At 59.7% G+C, this 17,527-nt stretch overlaps 1 protein-coding gene across 1 annotated transcript in view; it reads left to right on the plus strand.

The window, feature by feature from the left end:
* TSNARE1 (t-SNARE domain containing 1) overlaps positions 1-17,527 on the plus strand; it is a 107,140-nt gene that overhangs the window by 79,659 nt on the left and 9,954 nt on the right. The window contains 2 exon segments of the mRNA XM_045560951.1: positions 38-196; positions 16,311-16,383. Coding sequence (XP_045416907.1) covers positions 38-196; positions 16,311-16,383 — 232 coding nt within the window.

Consider the following 17,527-nt stretch of genomic DNA (forward strand, 5'->3'; position numbering starts at 1 on the left):
GCTTGGTGGTCACAGGGTTTGCCTCTGTTGTCTGCAGAGTCCCCAGGTCCCTTTTGCGGAGCTGGCCAATGATGAGAAGATCTTTAATGGAGGCGATGGCGTTTGGCAGAGCCAGGAGCAGGCACTGCTTCCAGATATCACGGAGGAGGACCTGGAGGCCATCCGGCTGCGTGAGGAGGCCGTCCTGCAGACGGAGGTGAGGGCTGTCCGGGGGTGGGCTGTGTGAGGAGGCCGTCCTGCAGACGGAGGTGAGGCTGAGGGTGGGTTGCAGGCATGCATGCTCAGCCCTCTGCGCAGAGGCTGGGCCAGGGACTGAGGGAGCCCTGCTGTGGCATTGCTCACCCTGTGGCCAGCAACCCGAGGCTACCCCTTGCCTGAAGGGGCTGGAGCTGGGCCCCTGTGACCTTGCCTGTGCTGACTGCCCCTCCGTGGGCATCTGGTCCTTTTGGTGGAGGGACTGGCATCCAGGGAGCCCTGTCTCCATTCCCTCCTTCCTGGGTTTTCCTAATAGAGCAACTCAGGAGTGCTCTGGCCAGGATCCCAGTGCCTGCACTTACAGTCCCAGCTCAGTCACTGTGGCCATTTTATTTGCTGGATGTTTAGATTTCTGGAAGGCTGTTTAGCTCTAACAGGTGATTTAGTGCCAAGCATGAATGGTTGAGTAACTGAGAACTGAACCTGCAATTCAGTGGTGCTGCCAGCAGGTGGTGGGGGTGAGTTGTCAGGCTCCAGCTGTGGGGCGCTGGGACTGGATGCTGCTTGGTCCTCGTCTTTACTGCGTCTCTGACCCACAGGTAATCTCATGACAGCTGCTAAACACATGTGATATCTTGAAAGGCACACATGTCTGGGATGTGTGAGTGTGAGTATATGTGAGTGTGTGAATGTGTGACAGTGTGTATGAATGTGAGTGTGTGAGACTGTATGAGAGTGTATGTAAATGTGCATGAGTGTAAGTGTATGAGAGTGTATGTGTGTGATTGTGTGTGTAGAGTGAGTATATGTGAGTGTGAGAATGTGTGTATGAGAGTGTGTAAAGGTGTGAGAGTGTGACTGCATGAGTGAATGTGAGAGCGTGTTTGAGCGTGTGAGTATGAATGTATGAACATGAAAGTGTGTGTGAGTGTGTGTGAGTGCACGTGGGGTGAGCCTTCTCTTTTTCATGCTGAGGTGCAGGTGGGAGAAAGCAGTCGGGCGGCTTGGTGGGGACACAGGGGCCCTGTTGGCGGTGGGAGCCAAGCCCCCACGTTTGACCATGGGCATGTTCTCCGTCCCTCTGGGCTTCCTCACCAGCCTGCTCTGAAGCTCCTAGGGGCTGGGTTTCTGGAACGAATGTCCCCTAAGAGCAGATACTTCTCGAAAAATGGGAACCTGGGAAAATCAGTAAACCAAGTCACTGGCTTAGGACTTGTGGCCGACTCTGCTCTCCCAAGGAGCAGGCCTTCCACCCTGGAAGCTGGTGGATGCCCCACAGGGAGCCCCCCTCTCTCACGCCCATACTTCTGGGGCTGCCCACCTCCCTGCCTCTGCCGCAGGCCCTTCCCCACTTCGCCTAGCAGAGGAGTGCTCATGTCTCGAGACCTCCGTCCTGTGCCCTGCTGCCCTCATGAGCCATTGTCCCCTCCTCACCCCGTCTTTGCTCTCCCCAGAGAGGAGGAACTCTGGTCCCTTCTTTGCCCTGGCAGGGGGCCACTGCTGGGGGTCCATGTCTTTGGAAGACGAGCCTGTTGCTGTTGCAGAGACGGTCCACTGAATGACCGGCACACAGAGATGTTTATCCCTCTCTGCTGCCACAGTGAGGCCCACTTTTCCGAGAGAAGCAGAGGAACAGATCCAGGAGTGTCCTTCCTGATGAATCTGGGTCCTGAGAGGACCGGGAGAGGCAGAGGGACCTGCTCCCTTTAGCTCGAGAGGCTGACAGCCTCTCTGGGAGCACAGGCTTAGCGAGAGTGAGGGGACACTGCTTCAGGGGTGAGTCCAGGGAGTGGAAGCTGCTAACAGAAGCTCCTGCTACCAAGGGGATCAGACTCCCAGAGGAGGAGGGCAGGGCCAGGGCATGGGCAGGCGGGGCCGAGGGCTGGACCCCTGAACGGTGGGGCTGGCTCACCTCTGAGCTTCCTGGCAGCCAACCCAGGAGAAGCAGCAGGGTGTGTCCCAGGATTCCGACGTCGCATCTTTACTTGGGAGCTGGCTTCTCCCTGTCCTGAGCCTGCGAGCCCTGCTTCTGGGGCCTCACGAGGCCTGAGGGCTGCCCGTGCCTTGAACAGCCTCCTGGTGGCTGTCTTGGTGCCAGATGTGGGGCTCGTGCTGTGTGGCAGCCCCTGGGATGGGGTTTGGAGGCTGGAGGCTTGGGCAGAGCAGGCTCCAGGGCGCTGCTCTCTGGTTCTCTGTGTGGTGAATATGGGCAGAGCAGTGGCCTTTACCGGGAGGGAGGGGCCCCATGTGGAGGCTACTACCGTTGTCCAACCAAGACACGAAGGGGCCTGGGTCAGGGCAGGGGAAGGAGCTGGGTTCATGCAGGGCTGGACTGGATCCAGTCAAGGGGCTGGGCCTACGCCCAGATCAGAGACCCAGGCGGGTGGGTCGAAGCTTCGTCTCTGGCCCTCAGGGCTTCTCACAGCTCAGCGGTCTGCTGAGGTTTGCAGAGGGGCCAAGTGAGCAGGACCCATGGCCATTTTGGCCTTCCCAGCCTCAGTTTCCTCATCTGCAGCATGGGGGCGGTGCAGAAGACGTGGAGTTCGTGCCAGCAGATAGCAGGTGTCGGACAGGGGTTGATGGGGTGGGGTCAGCTTTCTTGGAGGCGTCTGCAGCGAGCACCTCCTCTCCCTGCACCACTCACTCCCTTTGGTCTTTGAAAACCACAAAATCACCATTAGCCTTTAAAAAGCCTTCCCCCAGGTTCAAAGCAGGTCCTAGTGGCAGCAGTCAGACTCAGTCAGCGGGAGGGAGCCACGAGACTGGGTGACAGCAGCAGAGGCTCAGGCATCCCCAGGCTCCATGGCTGGGTCACTCTGGGGGTGTCTGTCTAGCAGCACAAAGGCCTGTGGGGGTGGGTGGTGGTGATGTTTTGGGGGGGTGGGGAAGCAGCCTCAGGAGGACTGTGTGGGGCTGCACACCTGGCTGGCCACAGCCTCTCCCGCAGACTCCAGCGGCTCTTCCTGCCACCCCTACCGTCCCCCCAACCCCCTGGGGCTTGAGAGTGTGCGTGATTTTACATGTTCAGAAGTCACCGAGGTGAGACTGGGTCCAAGTGAGCCCCCACTGTGGTCTGCTTTCTAGGACTAACCTTATTTGGTAGGTGGTAGAGTATGGAAAGATAGGGAAACTGAGGCCCAGGGAGGGGAACTGGTGTCACAACAGCAGGTTGGTGCTGCATCGGATTCCTGCATGCCTGTCTTTCCTTCTCGCTTTTTGGCCTCCATGCGTGCTCGTGGGTAGATGCTGGGTTGAGAGGTGGAGGTGAGTTAGTGGTGAGGGCTCTGTCCTGGGGTTGGTGGCTCCACTGAGTGTCCCTTTCCTTCCTCCTCCTCCCTAGAATCATCCAGTGGATGAAACAAAGGGCAGACTTGGGATGCAGCGTCCCAGCTTTAGGCCCAAGCTTCCACTGACCAGCTGGGGGACCTTGAGCCTGCTGTTTGCCTCAGTAGTTTCATCTGTGAAATGGGCAGGTCGAGGGAGGCTCAGACAGCCTGTGTGGTAGTAAGCAGAGTCCCCAGGCCCGAGGGAGGTGATAGCCCATCAGGAAACCTGAGAGGGCCCCATGGGTTACTCCAGAGGTGCCAGGGAGTGGATGGGCAGGGGACAGTGGAGGCCGTGGGGGCCAGGGCCTCCCCAGTGATACTGGGCACTGGTGTCCGCTCTGTGGGCCACCTGGACCTGGTCCAGTTAGATTCTGAGCGAGGGTGTACTGCCCCTGGGGGCTCTGCGATGACTGTGTTCAACCCCAGAGACCCAGCCCCTGAGCACCCCTCTGCTGGCTTGTGTGACCCCTGAGAACATCCCAGATTTTGGCACTGCAGTTTCCACCGGCCTTCAGACTTGGGCTCAGGTGTGCCCTCCTGGGGAGGCCTCCCCGCCACCCTCACCTCCCACCCCCTCACACCCTGGAGTCTCCACTCAGTCTGCTTGCTTGCCATGCTGTTGTCAGCTGTCGGTCCCATGAGAATGCAGCTTTCTGTGAGCGGGGACCCCCGTGCCCAGCGTCAGGCTGCTCCCCAGGGCCCGTGGTGGTCTGCTCGGCAGATACCTGTTGAGTGAATGCGTGAAGCTGACTGACTCCCCCCTCCACAGGATGCCTGACCCCATGATAGTGACCCATCCTGCCCTCTGGCTGCGCCTCCAGGATTGACTCAGCCCCCATGGGCAAGGGGCTCTGAACTCTGCACCTGACCCCCACGGTCCTCTGTTGGCCCTCAGCCACAGTATAGGAGGGTCTCTGCCTGCTTGCCCAGTCTCTGGCCCACTTCTCAGTTATGTCACGGTCCGTGGCAGTGACGGCCCTGGAGCCCCCTACCTCTGCAGGCCAGACTTTGGCTGTGCCTGGTGTGGTGCTGGCCATAGGAGGCCTTTGCTGTGTGTCCCTGCCTAACCCCCGTGCCAGGCCCTTGTGCCTATGGCCTGAGCCCTGGACTGGAAGGCTCCACAGACAGCGTCTCCCCAACCCTGCTGGTTCTGTCTCCTTGCAGAGCTGTTTGGCCCTGGGAGAGGGAAGAGGGTGACCCAGCCCAGCTTAACCCCATAGGCCTGGGCTGATAATGAGGCAGCTGCCGCAGGGCCTGTTCTCGCTGTCCCCTGTCCTGAGCCTGGCCAGTCCCAGCCTTCTCTGGGCCTTGGTTTCCTCTCGGTGAAAGGGAGAGTGTGGGGGCTTCTCCCATGGGGCTGTGTGAGGACTTGGTGAGCCAAAGGGGGGTGCATCTAGAAGAAGCATCCCTCGGAGCTGCTGTGGGGAGTGTGGGGAGGGCTGGAGGTTCAGGGAGGCTGGGCCAGCGCTGGACCATCTCAGCCTGCAGTCTGGGCATGGACGGCCGAGCCAGGAGCGCACGCATTTCCCTGTACCATTAATAGCTTGCACTGGGCGTCTCCCTTTGTATTTCCTGTCCAAGGATGGAGTTGAGCAAACGCTAGAAGTAACCCCAGGCCAAAAGCGAGGCTACCCCAGCGCAGGTGGAGCTTGAGAGCCGGCCAGCCGGCCCTCTCCATGGTGCTGGGACTCTGCCTGGACAGGCTCCTTCCAGCCAGCTAAGCGGGGGTAGGTCAGGGGCAGAGTGGCCACGAGAGCGTGAGCGGGAACTGAGTGTTGCCCCAGCGCACAAGCTCGCTTCCAGGAGGATGTTGCCATGCACCTCCCGGTGAGGGAGGCCGTGTAGCTGGAACCCAGGCAGTCTGATCCCTGACCCGGGTGCCGTCTGGCTCTGAAGGGCACAGTGCCTAGCAGCCCTGGCATTTGAACTTAGGACCTGGGGCCATCTGCCATCTCTCAGCCAGGGTCTGTCAGGGGTCCATGCCAGGCACATGTGGGAACCAGATCTGCCAGTAGGTCCCTCAGAGGGGAGGTGGCTTGGGGGTCCTGGGGCACTGCCCACCTCCAGCTGTGTGCTTGTTCCCCTCTCTGGGGCTCCTTGTCCCTGCCCGTGAGCCGAGGTAGCCTGTCTCTGGCCTCCCAGCTTAGGGCGCCTCCCTGGTGTGGTCCCAGGTAGAAGCCCCAAGCCTCCAGGGACTCTGGGTGTTGGGCGTCCAGGTGCCACTGAGGCAGGTGTCGGCCGCCGGCAGCCTCCTGGCCAGCGGCCCTGTCTTCTCACAGCTCCAGAGCTGTTCCCACCGTGCCACTGGGCACGTGAGCTTTAATTGTGTTTGAGCAGCAGCACGACGCTGGGTGTGGGTGAGGAGGCGTCTGAGCGCTCAATTATGTCAGGTCCAGGAGCCGCTGCCTGCCCCCATGGCGGGCAGCTCTGTCCCCAGGGCTGTCTGCTGCCCCTCGGCAGTCTGTCCATCCAGCCAAGCCTGTCAGAGTGTTCTGCGGCAGTGCAGACCCTGGCTTTGGCCAGGAGGGAGCTGGTGCCGGGCACAGCTTTCTCCACCCTCTAAGGCCGAGCCTATGGGACTCCGAGCAGAAGCAGGGTCCCTGTGGCCACACAGCAAGGCCACCAGCAGGCTGCAGTGATCCTGGGCCAGAGCCATGTCCCAGCTCCTGGCCAGCACCCTCTCATAGTTCCTCTCATGTCCCTCTCTGAGCCCTGGGTTCCTTGTCACGCAGATGGTCAGAAATGGAAAGACCATGAGACAATGGGCGTGTGCAACATGGTTTGCAAACTGAAAGTCCTAGTAACCCCTGTGGGTGTGGGTGCAACATGGGACTGCCCTCAGCATGGCATTTGGGTCCTCACTTTCACCCCAGGTGTTAACGGGGTGATCCTGGTTCACCCGTACAGGGGCTCATGGCACCCTCGGCTTTGCTCCTCACCCGCGGTGCCCTTCCTCACCTCGCCTCCCCTCTGGTCCCCTGTGGGGTCCCAGCCCCCTCCAGCCCCTGGAGTGGTTCAGTCCTCCCTCCTGGCCCTGGGGTTAATTGCTCCCTGTTCTTGTTGTTCCCACATGGGCTGCCCCATCCCTGTCCCCCGAGGTGGGCCCTAGACTACCTTTTCTTATTTGGCTAAGATGAGAATAGGGGGGCCAAGGGGAAGCCCAGGACTGGGCCAGTGTGGCCCCCTTCTCTCCTGTCCCTGCCTCCACTCCCGGCCTGCTAAGGGCCCCCGTAGGACTGAAATGTGTTCTCCAGGTGTGTGGCCAGATGGGCAGGCCAGAGCCCACAGGTGGCATCTGGATGCTGACGGGACCCAGTTACCAGGGGTTGACCCCTGATCTGCTACCCCCAGAGCTGTCTGGCTGAGGACTGCAGTCCTTGCTCTAGGCCCATGGGCTGGACCATGCCAGGGCCTGGGAGAGATGACAGCCGACTCTGTAGGAAGCTTCTTTGTCCCCTGGGGAGGGGACCTGGCAGGCCTCAGGCATCTCCTAGCCAAGGAGGGGAAGTAGGAGTCTGGCCCAGGGTCCCAGGTCCAGCCACACCACTGCTGGGCTCTGTAACCCTGAGCAGGTCTCTTCTTCAAGCCTCAGTTTGTTTATCTATAAAATGGGCAGAGTGAGCACCAACCTCTCCAGCTATTGAAAGGATTCCATGAACACAGAAGACATTTGTCAGCCAGAAGGGGAAATGCTGCAGTGGAGTTTGACTGCTTGGCAAGAGCTCTTAGCTGAGAGGGTCTCATGGGCATGGGGGAACTGTGGCTATCCTTGAGCCCCACACCCACCTCCCACCCCACCGGGGAGTCTCCTGCCTGCATCCCTCGCCCCCAGACCCTGCCAGCCTCTCTTCCTCTGAAGCAAGTGAGCAGCCCGGGACTGGTGCATACTGCTGACCAGGGTGCCAGCCCATAGCTGCTGCCGCTGAGGTCTTGGCGCTTGCTGAGCCCAAGCTGAGAGCAGGTGCGAGTGCTGCTAATGGCCTGAGGTGTGGCCTTCCAGGGAGGTGTTTGCGTTTGCTTGGGCGCTCCTGGGGAAGAAGAGCACTCCAGCCTAGGAGGTGCTAGGGGCCTTGGGGCTTCTTGGGGAAATCAGGGAGTGCTGTGGTCTGGGCAGGGCTCCGCTTGCATCCCCGTGTGTGGAGCCTGGGGCTGGGTGGGCCCTTGCCACTCAGCGAAGAGCCCCTGGGTGAGGGTTGTGCTGCCGTAGTGTCCAGGGCGGTGGGTCTGCACTCTGGCTGGGCGCCTGGTGAAAATGTATGTTCTGCCCCAGTGGGTCTGGGCTGGGGGTGGGAACCTGCTCTCTGGGACTCTGAAGGGTGCTTGGCGGGCCTGGTGCTGCAAGGACTAGGCATTGGTGCTCAGGGTGTTTTGGGGGTATGTGGGGTCCTGAGGCCCAGGCAGCCTCCCCGGTCTATGTCATGTCTGCTCTCTTATCCCTGCTTGTTTCCGACTGGTGACCCAGACTGTGGCCCTGCTCCTTCCTCCAAGAAGCAGAAGCCCTTAGAAGGGAGGGCCAGAGGCACCAGGGCCTGTGCCACCTTCTCCCCAGTTGCTGCGGTGACTCACTCTCACCCACAGCCTGCCCTGGGCTCCCTGGCTCCCGGCCTTGGCCTGCCCCAGGATGGGCCCCGCAGCCTCCACACACCCCTCTGGCCCCCTCGCCGCTCCCTCTGTCCTGATTGTGCTTGTCAGCAAGCACAGTGCAGTCACCCCCGTGTTCGCAAGGATGCCGCACCGGCCTCAGCCACCTGGTTCTCAGGCTCCTCCTTGTCCTCTCGTCCTCCCCACGGATCCATCCGCAGCCTCTGACAGAGCCAGCCAGCCCTCCTCCTCCAGGTGCAGGCTTTCCTCTGCCCTCCTCCCTGATGACACAGGCCCCTTCTCCTCTCACGCCCTGGTGGTCTTGGGTGGCCTCATGTTTTAAATCCTGCAGATACCTCCCAAGTGTCTACCTGCAGCCTGACCTCTCCTGAATGCCAAGCTTGGGTGTCCACCTGCCTGCTGGACACTGGAGAGTGCCTGCCTGGAGGGTCAGAATGGAGCTCCCCACTCCCAAGAAGTTCTCATCACAGCTCCCTCTCTGGCTTGGTCCAAAATCCTCGAGTACCCTTGACTTCCCTTGACTTTCGCTCTTCCTCACTCATACCCACGTCCCATCTGTCAGCAGATCCCGTTTGAGTTTCCAGAAGTGGACCACCCGCACCACCCCTCATCACTTCTCACCTGGGTGTTGCATCAGCCTCCTGGTTGATCTTCCTGCTCCACCTCTTGCCTCCTCTTGGCACCATGTCCAGAGTGATTCTGTGAGATAGGAGTCAGATCACGTCACGCTTCTGCTCAAAGCTTTGCTATAGCTCCCCCTGCAAACCAACAAAAAGCCAGAGCCCTTGCAGGGGCCCCAGGGCTGGTCAGGTTACCTCTTGCAGCATAACAGACCACTTGTAAACTCAGTGGCATTAAACAGCCACCATGCTCTAGTGCTCATTGATTTTCACACCAGGACTTTGGACAGGACTCAGTGGGGATGCCTCATCTCTGCTCCATGGTGTCAGTAGCCTCTGTTGGAAAGATTGAGTGGCTGAGAGTGACTTGAACAACTGGAGGCTAGAGTCATCCAGAGAGGTGCCTGGGCTGGGATGGCTCACAGGCTGGGCTCAGGTGGGGCTGTTGATTGGATTGTCTCCATGTGGACCCTTCTCGTAGCTTGGGCTTCCTCAGAACATGGCCACCTTGTGGGGCTCAGGCTCCTGATACAGCTGCACAGTGCTCCAGGGGTAGCCAGCAAGGAGAGGCCACGTGGACTTCTGTGGTGCAGCCTCAGAGGTACACAGTGTCACTTCCCTTGTACTTTGTTGGTTATAGCAGTCAAACCTGCCCAGGTGCAAGGGGGAGAGGACATACATCCCACCACCAATGACAGGAGTGTCAAAGAATCCAAGGCTATGTTTTAAAACTACCATCAGGACCTTGTATAATCTGTTTCCCTGATTACTGTGGTCACGTAATAGTTTACCTGGAAATTTAGGGGTGCAAACCAAATCTTGCACTCATGGATTCTGTGGGTCAGAAATTCCAACAGGGCAAAGCCAAGATGGCTTCCTCTGCTCCACGAAGCCTGGAAAGCTGAGGGTGGCATCACAGGGAGGCTCACTCACTCCTGCATCTCAGGTTAATGCTGGCTGTCGGCTGACACCAGAGCTGGGGCTCTTGGCCAGAGCTCCACTTGTGGTCCCTCTCTGTGGCCTGGCTTCCTCACAACGTGGGGGCTGGGTCCCCGAGGCCAGGATCCTGACATTTTGTGGTTTAGCCCTGGAAATCGTGAAGTATCAATTCCACCACATTCTGTGGGTCCAGGCCAAAGAGGTGGGGACCAGCATACCCACCTCCTGGGGGAGACATGTCAGTGTCACTTTGTAGGAAGCGCATGTGGGTTGAGGGTGCGTTGGTGTAGCCGCCTTTGGGAGAGGCAGCCTGCTGCACTCCCAAGGCCTTGGCATTGAGCACCCTCTCTCTGCCCCTGCATGCTGCCCAGCGCACTCACAGCTCTCTCGGCAGGCCTGACGCATGGCATGCCCCTGCTCCTTTGTACCTGTGGCCCCTCAGCCTGGAGCCATGCTCCCTGGACAGCCAAGCAGCTTGCTCCCTTTCCTGTGGGTTTGGATGCAAATGTTACCCGTCAAGCATTTTATCCCTCCTATGCTTTAACGTCCTGTTTAACTATCTTGTTATTTATTGTTTATCTCCCTCTGCTAGAATGTAAGTGTCATGGAGGTGGGGATTTTGTCTGTTCTAGTCATTTCTGTCTTTCCAGCATCTCAAAAAATGCCTGACACTATGTGGGCTCCCAGTGAGTGCTTGTTGAATGAACAAATGGAGGCTGGAGGCATGGAGGGAAGGAGGAGTGGGTGGGTGGAGGGATGGGGGGATAGAGGGAGGGAGGGGGCATGGGTGAGTGGGTAGGGGAGTGGAAGGAATAGATGGATGGGCAGGTGAGGGGACGGAGGGGTGGGGGTGGAGGGATGAGGGGTAGGTGGGTGAGTGGGAGGAGGGTGGGGGAGGGATGGAGGCATGGGTGGGTGGGCATATAAATAAGTTTCTGTATGGGGACTCCATGGAAGATTTGTGTTTTAATAGAAGGGCTCTGCTGCCATTATTTATATATATTTTCTCATCAGCCCACACCAAAGCTCTGCGAGAGTGAGCACTCCTACGTTCTGATTTTATCGAAGATGAAACAGAGGCTTAGAGAAGCCCCATCACTTGGCCCAGGTCACACAGCTCGTGTGTGGCAGAGCTGGGATTCGAGCCCAGGCTGCCCAACTCTAGAACGGGGCTGTCCTCACTGCGAGGTTCTGAGAGCTACCTCTAGCTTGGCCTTTCTCAGATGAGAATGATAATGAAGGGATGTTACCAGGGCCACCCACAGGGAGTAGCAGAGCCCCAGTGCAGAAAGAGGAAGCCCGTGAGGGCCAGTGCCTCAGGGGCCGGCAGCTCCAGCTCCAGCCCCAGCGGGGTGGGGTGGCTGGCAGTGCTGTGCCTCCCAGGCCTGGCGAGGTGGATGAGGTGGGCATGTGTCCTCAGCCCACTGCCCGTGTCTGCGGGCCTGCTGGGACTCTGCTCCAGCCAACGGAGCTCCCAGCCAGCTCTGCTCGCTGGCCTAGACACCCCTCACCAGGCCCACGTCCCCTGCTAGAGCTCCTGAGCAGTGGCATCACCTGACCCAGGTGCAGAGCTCAGCGTACACCAGCTGCTCTGTTGCCATGGCTACCTGGCAGGCCTGGGAGGGCGGAGGATGGGATGAGGAGCCAGCCCAGGAAGGCTCTGAGGCTCCAGGCAGACCCAGCAGCCCTGCCCTGTGCGTAGCAGTGCACAGCCTGGTGCGGGGAGGTGATTCACCTGGCTAACATGTAACTATAAATAAGTGAATAGATAAGAAAAGAAATAAAGTGTGGCTATTCCATTAACTGGAACATTCGTCTTGGTCGGTGGGTGGTTGCCAAGATCCTAATTATAAGAAGAGATCGTGTGATAGAGAAAAATGCAGTCGTATTTTTTTCTTATTCTTAAAAGTGAAGGGAACACATACACACACGTTTTCTTATGTCCTGTGCAAGGTGGTTGTTCCCCGGTGCCAGTAAACGAAGAGAAAATTCTGTGAAAGCTTTTAATGAGTTCTAGTTTTAGAAGCAATCAAAGTAGTTGTTACGTGACTTACACATTTAACAGATCAGGCGTTTCTTTGACCCCCGGCATCCTCCTGCCCTCTGGTTGCCCACACCAGGGCATGCCCTTCCACACCTGCCACCCTCCCGCCTGCCCTGGGGCAGCTCCAGCACCCAGGCAGGAGCATTTCTGGGCCCCAGGTCAAGGCCCCACCTTGTCAGGCCTGACCTTGATCTCTGTCGCCCCAGGAGTGAGGGGCTGGACTTCTGCCTAAAACGTGGCTCTCACCCAGGTCCCCGCTAGGATCCTGATCTCTGGTGAATTGTGAACCCACAGGTGTGCCTGGGGGTCAGAACCTTCCTGCCTCTTCCCCCTGAAGCTGGGGCCAGCCCAGGTGCTCAGGGCCCAGCTGCCCACACAGTGACTGGAGGGTCACTGTCCATGCCAGCCGTCTGCCCCAGCTGTTTCCCTCTGTGCTCCTGGAAGTGGCCCGCTCTCTGGGCGCATTGTAGGGTCAGCGACAGGCTCCAGGTCCCAGTTCTGCTGCAGCTATAGGGTCATGTTCAGCTCTTCATTCCTCAGTCCGTTCTGCAGGCCAGCACTGGGTGCCAGGATGAAGGAGAGACAACCCCAGGAAGTCCCTGCGCCCTGGAGTGATCTGGAGGAAGAGGCACAAAGGCAGGAAATGCTTCGGCCTTCCTGCTCTCCTTCCGTGGAAGCTCCTATGCAGAGGCCTGGCCCATTCTTTGGCATCCAGAGCCACTGGGGCGGTCTTGAGGGCAAGGGTGCATCTTGCCCCGATCCTGCCCGTGGGCCAGTGACTGCACAGCCAGGATGGCCCTGGGGTCTGGGGCTGCCCATGCTCTGAGCAGCCCTCCTGGTTCATTCCAGGAGGTCCCTGTCGCAGTTGCCTGGAGGAGGTGGGTAGTGGGGCCCTGGTGGTGCAGGAGGAGGGGTCGTGGCCCCAGGCTCACCACCCCTGCCCGAAGTCAGGCCTGTGTGCACCCCAGGATGGGACCAGGCCGGCCCTGCCCTGGACCTGTGGGGAGGGTGGTTTTCTGCAGTGAGCTGTTTTCCAGAACACAGGAGTTGGGATTTCTTAGCCATGGCTGCTTGCCAGGAGCCCAGAGCTCTGGTAAAATGAGCCTGAGCTTTTGTTCAAGCTTTGGTTCCCCCTTTTGTTCAAGATGAACGATGTTCACCCATCAGTGAGCACTTCGGAGAGATGCTGGGTCTGAGCTGGGCGAGTGGGGCCGGCGCGGCTTCCGCACCAGCAGCTGATACATGGCTGAGAGGAGGTCCAGGGCAAAGGTTGAGTGCCAGGCACCTTGGAAAGGGGGACACATGAAATGAGCAAGAAGATTCTTCAGGTAAAAGATTGCATTCACCTCCAAGAGGTTGGGGAAAGCCAGTCCCTCTGTGCACGGCTGAGGCCAAGTCTCTTGTGGCTAGGGTGGCAGAAGCCCTGGTACTGTGAGGTCTCAGTCACCCCTCCCCACGGGCACAGCCTGCTTGTAGTTTCCCTGCCTCACCGAGGGCTCTGGGCGTCTCTGTGTGTCTGCTGCACTGGCCATGGCACAGACGTTCCCGTGTCTCAGCGCATCCCAGCGCACGGTGATCGCTGCTCCCTGCTGCCCCTCTCTGCTCACTTCAGACAGCGGGGGCCCGGCCCAGGGCGCGTGCTGCCTGCCGCCCCTGGCTCCTCTGTTGTACTGTCATCCTGACACGTTGCTCATGTATTTGGTGGGGACCTGGGCAGGGCATCTCCAAGCCACACCAGACAGCAGGTGGCCGGGCCAGTGATGACTACAAACATCCTGCCCGGGAGGAAGCAGGCCCTGGTGGAGAAAGTCTGCGAGCTGTTCAGTGGCCATAGTGAGAGTGTTCCCAGTGTCCCCAAGGAGCTGGAAAATCATCTTGGCCTCCACCTCTCCAAGGGGGCTTTCCCTGACACCTGGATCATGAGCCGTCCATACCCTGTCAGCACGTCAGGGACTGTGTGTGATGTGGGAACACTACATCCCAGCCCAGGCTGTCGCAGGTTACTGGATTTGCCACTGCTGAAAGCACGGAATGTCCAGTTCAGGAGCCATGTGTTCACGGAGACAGGGTTGGAACAGTAAGGCCAGGCCTCAGGGATTTGCAGCCCGGGCAGCCTGGAGGTCCTGGGCCCTGCTCAGCCGCACTCCTCCCCAGCCGCAGCCCTCCCTGCCCTGTCTGTCCTTGCTTGCCAAGGCTGTGTCCCCATAGGCTGGGCAGGGGTCAGAGCCATGCCTCCCACCCAGGCCATGGCAGCACCGCACCAGCATGGCCCTGAGCTGCTCCTGCTCGGCTCACCCACATTAAGCCCACCGGCTTCACCACAGGACGTCCCAGAGGGAGGCCTGCTGTCCCTGAGTACTGACCAGGGACCCTGGGTCCCCATCCTGCAGGGAGGCTTCAGTCCCTGGGTAGTGACCTGGGTTGGGGTCTGCCTAAATTTGGGTTGGATGCTGGCCCCAACATTTTCCAGCTGTGTGTCCTTGGACCAGTCACTAATCCTCTCTGTGACCCAGTTTCCCTGTCTGTGAAGTGGAGTAATAATCGGTGCGTCACACACAGTGTGGGAAGGTGAGGGAGTTGCTGCCTGTAAAGCCCTTAGATAGGCCCTACGAGCCCCTGAGTCCACGTGCAGCCAAGGCTTAGGGCACACCGGGCCTGGCTGTGCTCAGTGGCTGTGGTCAAAGCTGGTGTGTGGCAGGGCCTGGCCTCCGACAGGGTCAGGTCAGTCACTGGGAAGTCTATGGAGGTGGGACTGCTCTGTCCCAGGCCTGGCTGAGCCATGACTTATGACCTATGTCCATCTCAGGTGGAACCTACGCTTAGCTTTCTGGGCCTGTGACCTCACTCCTAGAAAAGGTGGTGATGACAGGGCCAGGGCCAGCCAGCACCCATCCTTCCCTCAGCTGCTGTTCCCGTCACACACACAAACTGGAGCTGAGACCCTCGGGCCCCACACTCCCCACCACCTTTCCAGCAGTGGGCCAATTCCTCCGGAGTAGCCGCCCGCCTCATGCTGTATTTAAGCCCAGTAATTGAATTGCGGTTGATGGTACGTGTCAGTTTAAGATCATGCTAATTGCTTCATTTCCCAAAACACTCCTGAGAAGAAAATGAATTTCCTTGTAACATTTTTACGGTGGGGTGAGATGACCTGATGGAAATCAATCCTGGCTCCAAATGAGCTGTGGAGTGGGTAGGGGTGCTGGGCAGGGGTCGCGGCCACCCCTCCCTGTCTCGGCAGGCATGTAGGTGCTGCCCGCTGGCCTGGGCTCCAGCCCAGTCGTGTGCCAGGCACTGCATGAGGGTTGGCACAGCCGGGCACCTGTGCAAGAGGGCTGGCTTTGCTGGGGCAATAAGTGACCAGGTGTGCCCAGGGTCATGCAACCGGCCAGTGGAGAAGCTGTCCTCTGTGCAGAGTGGCAGGCAGCAAAGGAGTCAGCGGGCACCAGTGTGAATCCCAACTCATCCCCTGTCTGAGCTGCCCGGGAGGTCATGGGGCCTCTGGAGCCCCCACTGCCTCCTCTGTCGGGTGGATGCCAGGACCGCTCCTTGTGGCTGGAGCCTGGTGTGAGGGATGGTGTGTGCCTTGCCCTCAGTACAGGCCCAGGTGTGTGGTCCGAGAGTGGCGTGGTATGTCCTCGTCACCATCGTGGCCACGGTGCTGGAGCAAGGAGTAGGATGAAGCTGGACGGCAGGGAGGACGCAAGAGGCCAGTGTGATATGCTGGGGTAGAGGGTACCCTCCACCCCCCATCCTTTTACCATCCATCCATCCACCCATGCACCCACCCGTCCACTCTTTCACGATCTGTCCATCCATCTACTCACCCATCTACCATCCACGCATTCGTCCAGCCGTCTACCCCGCCATCCACCCACCCATCCTTTCACCATCTCTCCCTTCATCCACCCACCCACGCACCCATCCACCCATCGTTTCACCATCTCTCCTTTCATCCGTCCACCCCCACCCCCCCATCCAGCCACCTATCCTTTCACTGTCTGTCCACCCACCACTCTTCCGTCCGTCCATCCTGCTCTTTGGGGACTTATGAGCAGCGCCTGTGTGCTGGCCCGAGCTCGGTGCTGGTGCACGTGGCGAGGAAGTTGGGACCACCTGGCAAGAAGCCCTCAGGCAATGGGGACGGCGTATTTTCAGGAGTAGCCCAGCAAGGGGTTCAGACAGGGTGCTCTGCCCTCTTCTCCTCAGGGCTCCATGACAGCGTTGGGGACACTGTCCTATACTAGATGACAAATCCCCAGGGCAGGCCCCAGGGCTTCTGTACCCAGTGGAGAAGCTGAAGGCCCCTGGGTTCTTGGGGAGGTTGGGGTTTGGCCAGGAGACTGAGCATTCAAGTCCCTGCCCTGCCTCTGACTAGCAGTGACCCGGGGCTCATCCTGGGACCTTCTGGGCCCTGGTTGCTCCTTCTCTGACAGGAAGTGGGCAGACCAGCTAGTTGCCAGACACTGTGTGGTTCTGTGTTCTGTGGGTGCCATCGTGCCCTGCTCTGGGCTCACCCTCTCTGATGCCCTTAGTCTGTGCCCCACAGCCCCTATTCCTGATGGCTCTGTCTTGTTTCTACAGAGTAACTTGCTGGACGTGAATCAGATCGTCAAGGACTTGGCCTCCATGGTGTCGGAGCAAGGAGATGCCATCGGTGGGTACCGCTCCAGCCTCGGGCTGCCTGCCGGCCTCCTGGGCGTGGGCGAAGCTGCCTCTAAGACTAGTGAGGCCCAGGACAGGGTTGGGCCCCCCTCAGGCCAGGTGGGGGCTCAGGCAAGAGGGCAGCCCCCCACTCTGCTCAAGAGCCCTGGCTTCTGTGCCCCACCCCTGGGGCCTAAAGCCTGCCTGAGAGCATAAGGAGTGAGGACGGGCCGTTCTGGGTGGGGGACACGGTGAGGGACACAGTGCGGCTGCAGCCAGTGCCCATCAAGGCTGCTGGGGTGTGGAGCCCGGGGCTGTGGTTCTGCCACCAATGTGCCCGCATGTGGGGGTGCATGGGGACAGCATGCTGGGGACTGTGCAGGCCCAACCAGGGCGTCCTGAACCCCACCCCCGCCCGAGAGAGACTGGGCCAGCTCCGCACTGGGGTACCCTCAGCCCTGCTCTCCTCACTCAAAGGAAGGGAAACAGTGCAGGGGAGGCCCAGGGGAAGTCCAGTGACAGGAGGAGCCGAAGGGGGGCGGGGGCATGGTGGGGACAGGAGGTCTGCAGCCCTGTACTCCTGCCCATGCAAGCACCAGGGGAAGCCCCACCCTTCTGCCGGGGGAGGGCCCCAGGCAGCCCTGGCAGGTGACAGGTCAGGATGAAGGGGCTGAGCATGGAGCCACACCCACAGCGAGGGAGGGGCCTTCCCTGCCAGATGGGACACGTGCCACAGTGGCCAGGTGATCCCTGACCCCCACCCAGGCCTGCCAACTCCACAGCCCTCCCGCCTGGCTCTCCTTGATCACCCACCACTGGAACTGGGGAAGGTGCGGTGGTGCAGTCCTGGCCCTTCTGCTGCCTCTGAGGGGCCACCTGTGGGCTTTCCCAGGGAGGTCCTCTGGCCTCACCCTGAGGTCTGAAAGCTCCGGTCCCCAGAGCTGGCTACCTGCACTCTGACATGAGGAGGAAGATACTCCTAAGACCCCCTGTCTCTGTTGGAGTTCCCGCCTAACCAGTTAGGTCCACAGCAGTTGGAGATGATGCTGGAGGGAGTGGTGGCCACTGAGTGCCAAGATGCTGCCTCTTGAGGGCCGAGTTGGCCAGGTGCTCCCAGGCTCGTGCTGGCTGAAGTCTGTCACCTGAGTCCTGCAGCC

This window comes from Lemur catta, chromosome 9, assembly GCF_020740605.2.
Source record: "Lemur catta isolate mLemCat1 chromosome 9, mLemCat1.pri, whole genome shotgun sequence".
Lineage (NCBI taxonomy): Eukaryota > Metazoa > Chordata > Mammalia > Primates > Lemuridae > Lemur > Lemur catta.